The sequence below is a fragment of the Cajanus cajan genome, chromosome 2 (genome assembly GCF_000230855.2).
Source record: "Cajanus cajan strain Asha chromosome 2, NIPB_CcT2T_4, whole genome shotgun sequence".
NCBI classification, from domain to species: domain Eukaryota; kingdom Viridiplantae; phylum Streptophyta; class Magnoliopsida; order Fabales; family Fabaceae; genus Cajanus; species Cajanus cajan.
The window spans coordinates 74,781,262-74,799,355 of record NC_138518.1 but is presented as its reverse complement, the minus strand read 5'-3'; the positions used below and the strand labels follow the sequence as shown (position 1 = coordinate 74,799,355).

The 18,094-nt window shown below is 27.3% G+C and overlaps 2 protein-coding genes across 2 annotated transcripts; both read right to left on the bottom strand.

The window, feature by feature from the left end:
* Nucleotides 1-727: 727 nt before the first annotated feature.
* Nucleotides 728-2,404, bottom strand: LOC109799730 (transcription factor MYB87). The gene is made up of 3 exons (XM_020360352.3): nt 2,069-2,404; nt 1,844-1,973; nt 728-1,526 (listed from the first exon to the last, which is right to left on the bottom strand). The coding sequence occupies exons 1-3, from the start codon at nt 2,202-2,204 to the stop codon at nt 1,079-1,081; spliced, it is 714 nt and encodes a 237-aa protein (XP_020215941.1). The 5' UTR covers nt 2,205-2,404; the 3' UTR covers nt 728-1,078.
* A 6,770-nt stretch (nt 2,405-9,174) lies between these two features.
* Nucleotides 9,175-10,715, bottom strand: LOC109799741 (zinc finger CCCH domain-containing protein 20). The gene has a single exon (XM_020360363.3). It carries the CDS (start codon nt 10,405-10,407, stop codon nt 9,421-9,423), a length of 987 nt encoding a protein of 328 aa, XP_020215952.1. The 5' UTR covers nt 10,408-10,715; the 3' UTR covers nt 9,175-9,420.
* Between the last annotated feature and the right edge of the window lie 7,379 nt (nt 10,716-18,094).

Sequence of the window (18,094 nt, the reverse complement as noted above, 5' to 3'; positions counted from 1 at the left end):
TAGTAATATCCTATATGTTGCATTCCTCAAATTAAATATCCCTTATGATAATATTGGAGAATCAGAAAATAAACCGCGCAAACTGTTTTATTTGATGGTTCAGTGTGTACCTTCCCAGTTAAAAAAGAGATGCAAGATGATCTTTAACATATACGGCATATGCATTTAATAATGTTTACCGACACTAATTAAAGTACACTAGTTCGAAATATCTTATATCTTAGGAAATCAACAAAAAGTAACTTAAGAATTATATTAAGAAGTCTTGTATTGAAATAAAATTTGTTTGAAGTTTTTAAATCTGATATGATATTGTAGGGTTAAAGAAAACTTAAAAATTCATTTAAAAATCATAGCATCGGAGACATTAATGCAATCAAACAACTGCACATGAAATAGTATTCCGGAAGTTATATGCCCGAGACTGATTCATGTGAAAAACAACAAAAACAAACTAACTTTTAGAGTAAACACGTAAGCTTATGTGAAAGAAATCATGCAGGATTGTTTTTCACCATATTACATGTGATAATGGAGAAAGAGACACACTATCACGATTCGTCTATGTAGCTGTTATTGTCAGATGGGGACCCCTTAATTTGTTTTTTTTCTCTGCTTAGAAAATATTCAAGAACCAACGCAATTTCCGTGACCAGTGGCCACTGAGACCTACGTGCAATCCCATCCACATTCATGAACCTTTGAATGTTAGTTTAAAGTCCCTACATCATGATAAAACAAACTATATGACATAAAAGAGAATTCCATATCAATGAGATTTCCTCTTAAAAGTAAAAAGGCACTAGAATATTTGACTAAAATGTAACTTCAGCGATCTTTCTATCATCATGTTTGAAATTCACCCACAAAAGCTCGCATAATTCCTTACACACCTAATAACTACTTTAATTAAAGTCCACATTTGAAGGGTATTTAATTAATTACTGGTACTAATACTATAGTCAATAATGAAATCAATCCATGACACTTTGACGTAATATGTCACTTTCTTTCTGAGATGGTGTTGGTTTTGAGAGAGAGCCTTTGGTTAACCAAATGATGGGGCAATTCCACTGCTTCAATCTTGAGAAACAAACCCATTATGCAGCAGATCTTCATACACAAAATCAAGCAAAAATGCTTCACCTTCAATGTTGTCATGGTAGCCAAACCATTGGGTCTCATTCTCCTCTTTTACCAAGGAAATTGAATTTGAAAGAAGTGAAACTTCATTGGGTAGTGGTGCACTAAAACTGCTGCCAAGACCTGAAACATCTGATCCTAAAGGCAATGGTGAAGGATTTGGAATTGGTGTTTGCTCAAAACGTAGAACATGGGACTCAGATGAGTTCTTATGATCAAAAACATGATCTTCAACTTGAGGCTGAGGAGTGGAAGTTGAGAACTGTGGACAAACAGTGGCATTGGTGTTTTCGGCCAAAAACTTTTTCTTTAACTTAGTGTTCCAATGGTTTTTCACATCATTGTCTGTTCTCCCAGGTAATTGTGCAGCTATAAGGGACCACCTAGCCCAAAAAAACACAGCATATACTCATTTGGTGATATACTGATATGTAATGGCAAAAGGAATAACAAGCAAAACAAAGCATTCTAAAATATGTTATCAATAGATATATCATATGATTTGTGCATTTTTGTTAAGAGAGTTGCAACATATATACCCTTAGAAATCTTTGGTTTTGGTACATGGCCAACATTTAAAACGAGTTAGAGTATACTACGGAAGAGAGAGTTAACAAAAACAAGACCCTTGAATTTCTCTTTTAATTTCTTGGTTATACTTTTGACTTGTTAAGGATTTAGAAAGAAAGAATGGACTTGCCTGCTTCCGATGGTGGCATAAAGGGTGCAGATAAGTTGGTCTTCCTCATCAGTGAAACCTCCATGCTTGATATGAGGCCTGAGATAGTTGAGCCATCTCAGACGACAACTCTTTCCACAGCGCTTAAGGCCTAAGATAAAAGAAAACAAATACAAAATATTGAAAACAAAACTAAGTAACTAACACATCTAAAACAAGTTGAAAATAAAAGAAGAGAAGAAAAACCTGCTTTTTGTGGTAGAGTAATCCAGTTACCAGCAGTCCCATGTTTCATGAGGTAATTTTTGAGAGTTTCATCTTCTTGAGGAGACCAAGGACCTCTTTTGACGTTAGCTTTGTCACAACATGGAGCTCTTCCCATGGCCAAGGGCAAGGCACTGAACTCAGAGAAGATTTGCAAGCACTGAATTGAATATGGAGAGTCCACAGCACAGTGTGGTTTTAAAATAAGAAAAGTTTGACCTTGTCTGACTGACACACATGCACTGGTTATTAATTTGTTTCCTTTTTGGTTCTGTTCTGTTCTGTCCTAACTCAGTATGTCTAACCTATTGTGCTCGCTATCTTATGAAACAAGGCAAAGACTCAGTCAATCCAATGCAATCAAAAAGTACTCTCTCCCTGCATTTTATCATACCATACGATACCCATAATTACACTTACACAGGAGTGTAAAAATTATGCTAAGAACATATGGGTGAAATCAATAATTGTCAGTTGCTCATTGCTAAACAAAACTAATTTATATATTTTCTAATTTCTAGCATAATTAGGGAATCATACTGACTGATTCTAATGATAAAATAATACCTTAAATACTATTTCATCCTTAAAGACGGGATCAAACAGTTAAATAACATATGCAGACGACTTTAGATAATAACTGGACCATAACTCATTCTCTCCGGACTACAATGTTAGTAGGTTCAATTTAAAATATTTCTATTTAATATTACTTCTCATCTTAATTATAAGTAACATACTTAATAATTACAATGATTATTTTTTAAGAATTTTATCATATATTAAGTTTATTTTAAATATACTTTTTACTTTAAGTAATTGTGTGGAAAAAATATAAATACTAAAAAGGGGTTGAATATTAAAAACTCGCACAGTGAGATAATAACGGTAGTTAGATGAAGTAAGAAGAGTAATTAGATGAAATACTGGGTCTTTTTATATTAGTTCGTCTTAACTACGAAGATTATGTCTAATTTTTAATCTAACCTGATTGAATTTTATTATCTTTAAACAAAGATGCAAGTATTCTTTTAACAAATCATTTTTTGATCAACCTGATTTACTTCTTCAAACAACTATTCAAATATTATTTGAACAACAAATCTCTTTAAACTTAACATCCAAGTTTTATAGTAATTCTCTCCAAATTTAAAACAAGTATTTTTTTACAAACAAACATCTCCAAGCTCAAAATAAATATTATTTTATAAATAAGTCTCTCTAAACTCAATCTTATAACAATGGTTATAAAAGTTATACAAATGTTATGTTTATCTCACTTAAACGTTATATAACCAATTTATAGAACAATAAATATTTATAAGAAATAATGGATTTTTATTAGAAAATGAGTTTCTTTACAAGTATATATCTCATTTATGTTTCTTATGCTTTGGAAACTTCTTATATAACAAGCTAGAGAAGATGATTATTATAATGAATTCAGCTCATAAGTTTATTTCGTTTATCTTCATCATTTTTCTTGTGTGAAAAGTAACCATTTGACATATTTAATACGATTATTAAATACATTTCACCAAATAATATTATCTCTTATATGATTTTCTCCGTAATTTCAAGAATTTGGTTCCGACAAAAAACATGATTCTTCTTTTTAACAAATTTGTGAGTTTCGAGATAGTCTTTTAATTCAATCTGTTAAGAAATGAAACATTTAAAATGAATATTATTATTAATCTCAATAAATAATAAATATTTAATATATATATATATATATATAATAAATTATATATTTTGTATAATTAATAATTGTCTAACAATTTATGTCTTATACTTCATCTAATAAATTTTTTAAAAATATGTTTTAAAGATGTTTTAGTATACATTTATTCTATATAACACTTTATTTTGTTAACATTAAAACTCAAAATTTAGAAGATTCTTCTTTGATATAATAGATTGTTATATTTAATAGTAATAACTATTAATACTCGTGAAATAGAGTTAACAACTCAATAATTTAAAATATTTAATGCAATATATTAATTCACTTTAACTACTGCTCTTAACAAAACTTAAAGTCAAATATGGTAAGATTCACAATATTTTCGTTCAATTTAAAAAGTGAAATCACGTTTTTTTTTATTATACATTTCATTCTATTCTATTATAAAAAATTTATATAATAATAATTTGGAATGTGATCTGATAAATTATTTTGAAGTGAATCCAAGGTATCTGATCAAAATTCAATGACTAATTCCTCAATACAGTGATTTTGCTAAATTCTTTATGTAAATAAAATATAATATCAAATAATTAGAACTTAGAAGATACTTAAAGAAGTATGATTTTAAATAATTATATCAAATATTTAAATCAATGATTTTAATGATATAACAATATCTATAATTAATTGATAGTATACAAAATCTTTATTTTATGAATATTTTCAATTAAATTCTAAGTTCAGTTTAGGTTAAATTAATAAGTAACTGATTGAATTATTCGAGAAATTTTAAATATAATTTTTAACTAATTTTTTTTAATCAATGTTTGATTAATTATGTAATTTTTCTAATTAGGTTTCTAGAAATTTTAAAACCACCGAAAATTGATTATATATATATATATATATACTTTCAAGTAGTAAAAAACTAATCAAACTTTTTTTAAAAAAAAATTAACGATATAATAAAAAAAAAACAACTTTTTTTATTGGATGGTCACAATATTATTCTTACCAGTCACTGAATTTTGATTATATCCAAAAGATTGTGTTAGAATTATTAGGTTTTAGAAGATGGGTATTATGGTAAATGTGGTGGAATAGGACACGTGGGATAGGGTATTACCATTTGCCATGCAGATACAGGGGTTAAGTTTCCTTCGTTTTGGTTGCTCTATGCAGTTTCCGACAAAAGACTTTGCTGAAGACACGCAAATTTGGCTGCATACTCTATACTGACACGATACTGTACATCACTAATTTTCATTTCATTTTCTCTTTATTTCTTTTATTTTTTAAGTTTAAAAATATAAATCTCACACTTTCTAAAAAAAGAATAATTCACTTTATCAATTTTATTTTATTAATTTTTAAAAAAGATAAAGAAATGGAGAGGTACATTTTCTACCGTACACAACTCGGTACTCACTATCAAACAAGTTTCATTTTGTGGAGAAAAAGTTACGATAAATGTATATTTTTATAAAATAGGTTGAAAAGCAAGTAAAAATTCCCAATGTTACACATTTTAATTTTTACATTTACACTTCCAAATTCATATTAAATACATCTATTGATAATCATTCAATTATTGATTTGACACAAATTACGATTAATCAAATTAACTATTTATACTTAATTGTCCTATCTGACTAAATTTTAATTGTTGCATTGCTCTTAATTTGAATCCGTAGAATTTGGTGCAAACCATTTTTCTCTTTTTTTATCTTTTAATTGAGTATATATATATATATATATATATATATATATATAGGAGTAGTAAAAACATAAAAATTTAAGTTCGGTTTCTATTGACGTTAAATTTAAAGATATATTTAAATTAGAATTAATTCTTAAAAAATTAAAAATATATATTTGCACATATTAAAAAAAAAAAAAAAAACTATCTCCCTCATGTCTTAATATGTTTTGCAAAGTGTAGTGGGCTTTTGTTTCCGTGAGCCCAAAAATGTCATTAAGGACTTTCAAACTTAATTTTATTAATTTTTACGTGTCTATTATGAAATCTAGTTTTTACCTATTACCAATATATTTTTTATATATATTTATTTTCTATTTTTTTAATTTATTTAAATAAGAAGAGAGAAGTTATTTTACATCTTTTCTATTTCTATCCATCTAAACACGTATAATTTTTATTCTATTTATATTACTCCTATTTTTTTTTTATTTTTTTTTCTATTTCACTCGCCGTCCAAAACGAAAATTAATCTTGCTAATCATATTATCTCGATTGTCGTCAAGAATAACTTATTAAATTCTGAAAAACTTGTGTGACATCACACATCTCATGTTTTGATTATTGATTAAAGTTTCTGAATTGCAATTTCTATATACATATACAATAAGAAAAAGCTAATCACTCTCAAGTTAAAAAAAAAATAGAGAAAGGACAGATCTATATTTTTTATAAGAATTATAATAACTACAATAAAATTTCGTATAAATAATAATAATAATAAGCCAATTATTCTTGTTTTAAAAAAAATAGACTAAATACAGTCAATATTTTTTTTTGATAAATAAGAATTATAATAATAATAATAATAATAATATTAATATTAATTTTAATAAAGTTTGAGTCTAAAATATTGCATTCACTGCATAATATTTCAACTTTCACCACTACATACATATTTTCTCTAAATTTATATGTAAGTAAAAGAAGATCTACAAAATTTTAACTTAAATATAAGTAAATTTTAACTAACTTGACTCTATTTAATGTTAGTATCTAAAAAATTATCCTTAAATTAAATGAGATTTATTATTTTTAATAAATATTATTAAGTATAATTTAGGGGGAAAAGTTTAATTTTTATATAAAATCAATAAAATTAAATAAACTTAACTATTTTTTTAATGAGTGAATTTATTGTATTTTTGCTTATATATAAGTACAAAGCAAATATTTATTTACATATAAGTACAGAGTGAATAGTTATATAAGCAAATGTGATAACAATTTTTTTTAAGCTCATCTTATCTTAAGCGAAAATCAATTATTACAAATTCTAAGAAAATGGATATATAAAATATATCTGCAGCAGGAAAAACAATGTAGATTACTAGCAATTTTGATAACTAGCATATAGCAAGTTGATATTCTTGTGAAAGAAACTGTTCACATAGTAAAGTCATTCACATCCCCTAAATGGAAAAAACAAGGGAATATGGCTTGGTATGTGATAGATAACTGTTCTCTCTCTCTCTCTTTTTTTTTTTTTTTTTTTTAAGAGGAAGTTCACATTAGACTATACAATTAAAAGAGAAGGGATAAGGAATCAAGCACAGAAGATTAAAGCTACACATTTATAAATTACCGAGTGCTGAATTAACTAGTAAGATAATGTTTAAATATTTAATCGCAAAGAAAACATTATCGCTTATATTCATCTTATCTAGAACTGTCTCTTATATATAGAAAATATTTACAGTCTTATTAAGAAAAGCTAAATATTTACAAATCATGTCCCACGATTTGGCAAACCGAGTTGACTCGTTAATTTTACTTTATTATAGTTAACATTATATGTTCCTTTTTAATTTAAAGAATAGGGTGGCGAAAACGATGGGTTCGACAGTAAATTCCAGAGACCGATATGAAGGTATCAATATTCAATCCAATCCAAAACACAAGAAAGTGGTTTTATTATCTTAGTGGGCTTGTGTCTTTAGGATAGTGTCAAGGATATGATCAATATTCTCTTTCAAGTTTCAAGGGGTAATTTTGATTAATACACACTTGTAATATAGTATGGTATGATGTATGTATATTTTATTAGTCAATTCCAATTCCATCAGAATCTTATCTCCAAAGTGCAACAACCCCCATGATCTTGTCTGTTGTTGTTGAAGTGGTATTAATAATTCATTTTCAAATAATAATATCTTTTCTTCTCTAAGCAAATACCTGTTGCCCCGGAACCAACACTCTTCCCTCAACCCGGGGGATGCTACCAAGCTTTTCCTTCCAGTTTTCACTATAACTGCATGCTTCCATTATTAGTTCTCCTCTCCATCCTAGCTTTATTTTTCATAAACATTTTAATCAAATTATATTTTATAACTATTTCATTAGAATTCTTATCTATTTGTTTGAGTAGACACCTAGCTGTTGAGTAGAGATCTATGATTCTGTTTTTCTATTACTTGTTGACATTCTTGGAGTGGTAATGAATCTTCTATTATTCTCACGGACGGCCTCCATTGTATAAAAATTAAATTGGATTTGTACAAGACTACAAGCATAAAACAATTAAGTTTTCTCTGCACCTTGAAAAAGATGAGAGAGGATAGAGATACTCTCTGACACTGAAGTTATTGTATCACCTTCCACCGGATAGGGTGAGAATATTAGAGAGGAGTGATTGCACACCTATAATTAAGGATATATTTATCCTTTAATTTCACCCGTAAAACTTGGGTTTTGCAACTTAAGTTTGACCCTTTTTCTAAAAAAAATGGCTATTAAATAACACTGTCCTAAACTCTTAACTCAATCCTTAGAAATTAGAAATTCGGACCTCACTGAATTAAGATATTTCTGTTCTTAACCTGTCCTGCGTACCAAGATATACAAATTACAAGCCAAGTAAGTAGCAGGTGAAGTCTTTCTTTGGGAGAAAAATCCAACCTGACAAAATAAGGAAAAAAAATGGACTAGTCTTCATTTGGTAGAAAAGATAAAATCCACTTTAATTATTTTTATAAGAAAATAATCTTTAATGATAGATTGGAAAACACTCTTTGATGCGGAAAAAGAAATAGAAATCTCATTAACTTAATTTTTACAAGTTGATATTGATAAAAATGTTGATGTCCTTAAAAGGAGGTTACAGTTCATGTACCAACAAGGGGGGACCATGTATCCGGAAGTAGCTTATAAGGGCAAATGTTTGCATCAGCCGTTCATGTCAATTGTTGATATGAATTGAAGAATGGTAGTTTGCTCCGTGGTTGCCACCCTAAGCACGCAAGCAACACAAAGGAGCCCAAAGCACAAGGTTTCCAATCTATCCCATCCCTTTCAAAGTAGATCTCGTCACTGAAGATAAAATTAATCAAACCCACACACTGCCAAATTCTATGACTCGTTCAACCCCTGTAGTCTCTAGAGTGTAGCCCTTCCATTCTATAACTCGCTTGTTCAATCGCCCAAACCAAACCTCTCTCATTTCCACGTCCCTCCTATTCATCTCGATTCTGGCTCCGTTACCAATTTAATTACTTCCACTTCCGGTTTTGCTTTCATTTTCCTCTCGTCCAAGTTTCCATTATATATAGGACCCTACGTAAAGATTTAAAGGAGAGAAGTTTGCAATGTTTAAAAATTTATACATGAATGGTATGAGATTAGTGATAATAAACAGAGTAGTTAACACGTGGAAATAATATAATATAATTCATCATCCGCAGCTAGCTATACAAAAGTTGAGGTTTTTGATTCTTGCAAATGAACCAACAAAAAGAAAAACGATTCTAGTCTCTGGCTTCCACCCATAAAGCTTGAGAATAAGCTATTCACAGAAACACGAGGGTCCTTGTTCCAAAAGAAAAGTGATCACCTTCATCACGCCGCATTCGATTAAGAGAGTCAGAAAATGGCATAAGAAAAAGCAAATCAACGACTGACAAGCTCGGAAACCCAGGCAAGATCGGGTGAAGGTGAGGCATCAAGGGAATTCTCTTTGCTCAATTTTTCAAACATCCTGGCCCTTAAGCTTCTTCCAGACTCCACCCTCTCCATGACGGGCTCCTCGGAGCAACTCTGATCCCAAACCTCAAAGAAGTTCACCCCGCCGCGGACAGGAACCTGCGTCGGCGTCGAAGGCAAGCTAAAAAAACCGCCTCCTCTGGGACTGGGAGACCCCATAACATTCCAAGACGAAGGCAAAGACTTCACCTTTCCCAGTTGCAGGTTCCTCAGCGAGGCCACCATCTCGTTCACACACGGCGACATCGGCGGAGAGCTCGCCTCCACGGGCGGGGACTCCAGAAAAGGAAGCGCCTTGGAGGAGGACTCCATCGCGTGTCGCAGAGGGGACCCGTCGTAGGAGTCGCCGCTGCGGGGGCTCTGCTGGGGCAGAACCCGAAGCTGCTCGGGCGTGTGGGCGAAGAAGCAGACGCGGCGGCGGCAACAGGTGCCGTCCTTGCAGGGCTGAGTCCGGTAGCGGGCGGGGTGGAGCCAGCACTCGAAGACCCCGTGCGCGTACTCGCAGCCGTCGCCCTTCTTGCAACTCCCTTTTCGGAAATCGGGACAGGCGGCGCCGGAGTAGTGGTACTTGCGGGGGTCGCGGCGGCGCGCCTTCTCGCCGGGGTGCGCGTAGGGGCACTCGGTCCAGTCGTGCGACCTGCCACGCGCGCATCTCCGAACCTTAAACTCGAACATGCGGAAATGATCGCATGAGTATGCGTCCACCGGGACTTCCGGTTCCCTGGTTGGAAGGTCGGAGTCTGACTCAGCATCCGTGGAGTCGTAGTGCTGAAGCGCGTTGAGCGCTTCTTGGAAAGTGTAGGGCGAAAAGATCTCCGGCGTGGATTCGTGGAGGAGCGGCCACGGTGGCACGTGTACGGTTGGATTTGCGCGGTGGGTCTCCCCAAGCATCATGGTGTTTTGGTTTTATTTGGTTTTGGATTTGGTTTTGGATTCCATTCCGGCATGCTTTATAAACTGCCTGGCTAACCCTGGTTGGGTTTAAAATCAACTCCCTTGCGGTTAGAGTGAGTGGGGGGTTTGTTTCCCTCCCCGCGCTTCTGTGTGACAGACACGTTGGTGAACAGGTGTTGTTGATGCATGGGACATGGGGCATGGGGCATGGGCAATTCCATTCTCACCCAACGCCCCTTGTCTTCCCAAAGCGGTGAACCCTCATCTCTCTTTTCCTACTCTCCAATTAAATTATAAAATCCAAGAATATTGGATTATTTACTACTCCTAACTTATAACTTTATAAACATGCACATAATTTTAATCTATTTTTTATGCCAAAGTTGGGGGTAGCCCATGGTGATGAATAAACCAATGGGGAAAGCAAAGATTGTGTAGGTTTATTTATTGTCATTAAAGTCGTACGAGTTTAATGTGGGTAGGCATGTTATTGAATTTCATTGTGTTCATTCAACACTTGGGAAGTAACGCTTGCTTTGCTATCATGACATGAGATCAGACTTGGAATTGCATTATTTTTACGTTGGTTGGTTTGGTTGATGGACACACACTGTTATAATCATTTCGGGATTTCACTCACTGTTGTGATCATTTTTCAACACATTCGTCAATTACACAGTACTATCCATGAATAATTTTAATATTATTTTAGTCCTTTAATTTTTAATTGAATAATTTTAGTCCTTCAAATATCATAATTATGCGATTTTAGTCTCTCCTATTAATAAATTAATAATTTTAATATATATATATATATGTTATAGATATAAACACACATATATATATATATATACAATATTTCAAAATTATACAATTATTTGTCTATTCAAGTTAACGTATATTATAATTTTCATTAATGTATCAAATGATATATATTTATTATTATTAAATAAATAAAATTTATATATTATTATTTTTTATAATATTACTGATAAATTAATATCAATAATATTATTAGTATCTTTATAGATAAACTAATAATTTCATAAATATAACTTATTATATATTAATATACTTTTACAAAAATATAAGTATATTAATTAGAAATATACATATCTTATCTAATATCTTTATATTTTATAAAAATATATTAATATATACTAAGTTATATTTATCAAATTATTAGTTTATCTATGAATATACTAAAAATATTATTGATATTAATTTATTAGTAATATTAAAATATTAATAATATATAAATATTTATTTAATAATAATAAATATATATCAATTGCTATATTAACAAAAATTATAATATATGTTAATTTAAATAAGCAAATAATTGTATAATTTTAAAATATTATATATATATATATATATATATATATTAAAATTTTAAAATTATTAAATTTTTAATATGAGAGATTAAAATCGCACAATTATGATATTTGAGTAACTAAAATTGTTTAATTAAAAATTGAAGAACTAAAATTACACAATTACAATCTTTTAGAGACTAAAATTACTCAAATTAAACCTTAGAGATCAAAATTGCACAACTGCAATACTTGAAAAATAAAAAATCCAATTAAGCCAAAAAATAATAATAAGACAGAAATAGCTTGTTACATACGTAAAGAAAGATAATTTTTTTTTATAGTATTGACAATAAAAATTTTACACATCATTTTTAAAATATAAAAATGTGTAAACGACAATTAAAATTTATAAAGTTTAGATATTATGATTTTTTGTCATAAAATTGTGTGTTTTTTTTAATATTCTTCGGTGAAAATTTTAAAGATTATATTTTTGTCTTAATAAAAAAATTTTAATCCATTTGAAAAATACCTATAGATATTATGAATATATATAAATAATAATAATAATAAACTACATGCATCATAAAAGACGGATGATAAGGGTCTACCGTCTACTATTCATACTTGTCATACTTAGTACAAGTTTATAATAAAAATAATTTAGTTATTTTTTTTTAATGATTGCTTTTTAGGTTTTTTATTACTTTTTTTATTTTTAACAAATATCATTTTCATTTATTGATGAAATGATATATATAATTTTTATTTTTAAATTTAATTTAATAACATTCTAAAATAAGTTATCAATATTAATTTCTTCTATATAAATTAAGTATATGGAACAAAAATATTTTTAAAGACTATTTTTCAAAATAAGTATTTTAGTTATTTTCCTTTTATAATTTTATTTTTTAAATTTTTTTCTGAATTAAATTTTAGCTCGTTTAAGAGAAATTATGAATAATTAAAAATAATTTTATATTGCAACATAATTTATCTATTTTAAACTTAAAATATAATTTGTATAGTCAATATATTTATTTATTACAAATTTAATTATAATATACTTTTAATATAAAAGTGCATTTATTTATTATAAATTTTGTTATATAAAAAACTATCATGTACGTTGTAACTTGTACGAGTTAAAATATCAGTTAAAAAAAATTAAAATACAATTAAAAAAATAATAGTTTAAAAACATTGAACTATGTTATAAAAAAAAAAAAAAAAAATCTTAAATAGTGTGGTAAGTGGTAACCATATTCACGTCAATAGCTACTAGGATGGAGGACATGATGAGCATATGATATCAATTCCAATACTTGACTTTCATATGAATAGTCAGTCCCTTACCCTTTACCTTGTCGATCTTATCGTTTCAATTTACCTCTCAATCGTCCATTTTGTCTTTATCATTACGATACATATTATTACTATTATTTCTTTTTGTCTTTGTCTCGTGATGCTTCCTCTCATAATCGGCTACACGGACATTATCACCATTGGGCTAACAACATTATCCAATATTTAACCATAGGTAAATTTATATTAAATAATATGTCTATGTTATTTATTAAAATATTTTATAATTAAATGATTAAAAAATTATTATTAATAAGTTAAATTATATTTTAATCTTTTATCTTACTTTTTTATATTTATTTTAAGTTTTTATCCATTAAAATATTTATTTTGATCATTTATTTTTTATATTTAAATTAAAATAATTATTATTTTAAAATAATTAAATTAGTCTAAATTTAAGAGAGAAAATCTTAAGATAAATATTTATAAAATAGATCAAAATAAATCTAATAAATAACATAAAAAAAGCTACAAATATAATTTAACATCGTTAATGTTATTTCATACTTTTTAAGTTAAAAGAAAAATAAATAAAGTGATTTTTTTACTTTGTTAAGCACCCACAATCTGTAGGTGGAAGTGGGGTTAAATCATTGCATCCGCTTTCAACTTTTCCCCCTTCGTTTTTACTCGTTCTCACCGGACCTTATTCTGATTTCCATTTCACATCCCTTGAAATTTAAGTTAAATTATACTTTTGAATTTATTTTATTTTAGCTTTTTTTATCTCTTAAAATATTTATGTTAATCATTTATTTTTTAAATTTGAACCAATTTACTTTTTAAAATAATGATTATTTGAATTTTAAAATATAATTTTTTATATCTTTTTTACTAATTCAAGATTTGGAAGTTATTTCATTAGGTTTATTTACATAAAAATTATTGAAGCAGCTAAAATTCAAATAATAAGTGTTTTAAATATAATGAAAATTATATAAAAATAAGTCTAAAAAAATTGTTTTCTAAATATAATTTTGTACTATTTTTAATGGCCTATGAGACATATTTTTCACATAATTTTTATTATGTTTTTAATCTTTTATATTCAAATGTATATACAATTAAATTTAATACTAAAAATTTCATATCATGAAATCAGTAAAAAATATATTTAAAATTATGTAGTAAAATTAAAAATATATATTAATATTTTTAAGTGATCAAATGACCTAAATGTTAAATATGAAGAATAAAAATAAATATTTTAATAAATAAATGACTAATATAAATTAAAAAAAAACAAAAATATAATTTACATAAAATTTATGTTTTGTTTAAGAAATTAAATTATTAAAAACTACCTGCATGAGTTATTTACTTATTTTATCGAGAGCATGACCCACAATCCGTCTCATTGACTTACTCGATCCATAGAGATTTTTTATGAGTTTGGTTTATTCTTCAATAGTCCCAACTCACTTTAATGTCATGTATTTAATATTTTTAAATTATGTATTAAACATATATCTTCTTCACTTAATACATAATATTTATTTATTTAACATTATATATATATAAGGTGATGATAATATTAGTGTAATTTTTATTAAGTATTATATCGTTTAATAATTTTTTATTAAATGTAAATTTTGTAAATTTAATAATTAAATTAAAAGTTTTTTTACTCTTATATTATATCATATATATATATATAATTTTATATTAATTCAAAATAATTTGATATTTTATTTTTATAAAATAAAATTGACGTAATATTATATATATTTTAAAATATGTTAAAGTATGAACACTTTAATTATCTTTAAGTTGTTGTTTAATTTTAAAAAAATTGATATAAAATATAAAGTAATATAAATTTTCAATCTAATAATTGGATTTACAAAATTCACATCTAATATAAAATTATTGAACGGTGTAATACTTAGTAAAAATTACATTGATATCGTTTAAGGTTGTTGAGAACATAAGGTTGTTGAGAAAAAATTGAAATTAAAATTGATACATAAGGTTACTTTTCTTTATGATACATAAGGATGTTGAGAAAAAATTAAAATTATTTTGATTTTAATTTCTATCAATTTTTAAATATTTTGTTTAGATAAATAAATTCAAAATTTTAATTTAAATAGAACAATTTGATTTTTATCATGAGTAAATTTTTTTTAAAATTATATATATATATATATATATATATATATATAAACTCCTTATATAATTTGACTTTTATTTATTATAAACTTTTATTATTTAAATATTAATATTTTAAAATAAATTAACAATAAATAAAAAATATTTTTTTAATACAAATTATTTATCAAAAATTTAAAATATAAGTTGTATGTTTAAAAACATTTATGTATACTTATTTTAAATATAATTTATATATCAATCCTCTATATATTAAACACAAATCTTTATTTGCGCATGAAAATATTTTTAGAGATTTTTCTTCATTGAAAATATATGTAGAGATTTATATATGGTAAACTAATTTGTGGTCACCCATACCCAAATTGTTATATCTTGATATAGTACCATACTTCATAGTTTAAGTTAAAAAATATGATAAATCAAATTAGGTTGTCTATACTTGACTTTATTTAAGGTCTAACATTGTACTATACCTGACATGACTAAAATATGTGTAATGCTATGATTTAGTAAGGTCAAGTCACTTAAACTGTTTATTTATATAAGAGTTTTCCTTACTTGATATATGTGATAACGCATTAGCTGTTCATATATATGTTTGTATGTGTGGGTGTGTGCTAATATGTTGAGTAATTTGAAGTTGTTAGATTTTGATCAAGTTGTTATGTTGTGAGTTGTGCTATAGTTAATATATGTTTTTGTTGCCCCTGTTACCTTTATTATATGTTGCTTATTTCCTAAGTTTACCCTTCTTTTCTTTACGGTTGATATTGTTATGATCATACTTGGTATGCAAGTAAGATAAAAGTAGACACTTGAATTGGAGTGATGTTTTGTGAGTCCCACTAAAGGTGGCTTACATCCATTGCGATTGGATCATGACTATATTATATTATCGTTGTTCCTTATTATATCATCTTTCATCTTTGTTTCAGAATAAACGTATATCAGTTGTCATGTGTAATTTAATTAAAAGTTAGGTGAAAAGTAAAGGCATAATTGATAACATAACAATTAATGTTGTCATGAAACTTGAAAATAACAAGTAAATAAGAACAAAATTTTACTAAAAAACTATTAGATAGAAAGGAATGGAGGAAGTATATAAAAAGGGGATATAGAGTTTTAATTGGTTTCCACTTTTCAATAGTTAATTTTACTCCTCAATATCATAATTATTTATTTTGATATCCTATGTATTTAATTCAACAAAATAATCTTAACTTAAATTTTAGTTTCCATTCATTGGTACCTTATTATTGTAAACCAACCATGATTTTTCATATGCAACGAACAACGACAAGTATTTACTTTTTTTCTTAACATTTTGTTTTTCACTTTTAGTTAGTTATCAATTATTTTCTATTTTAGTTATTTAATATATATTATTTAAATAAAATACATACATCCATTATATATATATAATTTCACTCTCAAATTTCTCTCAAATTTTTTTACCAAACAAATTACTATTTATAATTCTTATAAAATAAAATTAAAATTTTATTAGTTATATAATAATATAATAACACATGCATATAAAAGACTATAAAAAAAAAGGTCACATTATGTTGACGTACAAATTTCTTTCTTTTCTTAGTTTCTTTAAGAGGTTATTTGATAACATTATTATCAGTCTCACACTAGTATTATTATCATCACACCACCATCACTTTTATTATTGTCTTTATTATTGTTATTACCAGTACCTTTTCTATTATTACCATCATCATTGACGTCATGTGAATGATAAAAATAATGATGGTGATGCAAGCATTAATAATAGTAACACCAATGATAATAATGGTTGTGATAATAATGATTGTGATAACCATAATGAGTGATAGTAATGTTGATACGCAATTATGAAAGTGACAATAGTACTTATCTCATTATAAAAGTATTTATAATTAAAATTTAATTTCAACCATTAACTTTAATCTAGATATTACTTAATTCTTTTATCTTTCACAATAAGACACCAATCTCACTTGATTATTATTTATATAATTAATACATCAATATAAACATGTTTTTGTTATTAAGAGTTATTTATAAATATATAACAAAACCATCTCAGTTTTAATTAGTTAAACTTAATATATTCTTACTTTTTGATTTTTTGAAAACAAAAAAGTAACATGTTAAAATAAACATGTTTTTAAATCTTTTAAAATTTGAAAATAAAACAATTTTCTGAAAACATATAAAATTACCTGTTTCAAATAATAATTTTTTTCTAAAATAAAATAATATCACGCCAAATGAACACGATTAATCATCCAAAACGACAATATCACATTATGTGGGCGGACGAATTTCTTCCCCTTTTTTTTCTTTTAATTATCCGTTTTGGATAGGTGGGAATCTTTTCTTAAATAAGTATTTATTATCGTAATGTTAATTCAGTGAACGAAACATTAAACATATATTCTATATTTAAACTATCAAGTGTGATCTAATGGTGGAAGTTGTATTAATATATAACTATGGGGATGGTCCTATATTCAAATTCTATCAGTGTTGTTATTGTAATTTGTATGATAAAAAGAAACATTTATTCTGTATTTTGAATTATTAATATATTTGAATTACTCACTCGATCTGCAGTAAAATAATTTCATAACTGAAGCATACATCATACATCAAATTGTCGTGCTCAGACTTGAATGTCAGTAAAGCCACCATGCATATGGAGTCGTGGTGGAGCATCAAATTGTGGTGACAAGGATGGTTCTGAGGATATAGTGTGGGGGCTGGAATTATAAAACTTGAATATGGACCGCTAAATGCAAACTTATTCACAGAAATATATAATATATTTATAAGAAATGAGCAAATTTTATTTATGTGTGGAGGCAAGTAGGTCCGCCCCTGATTAG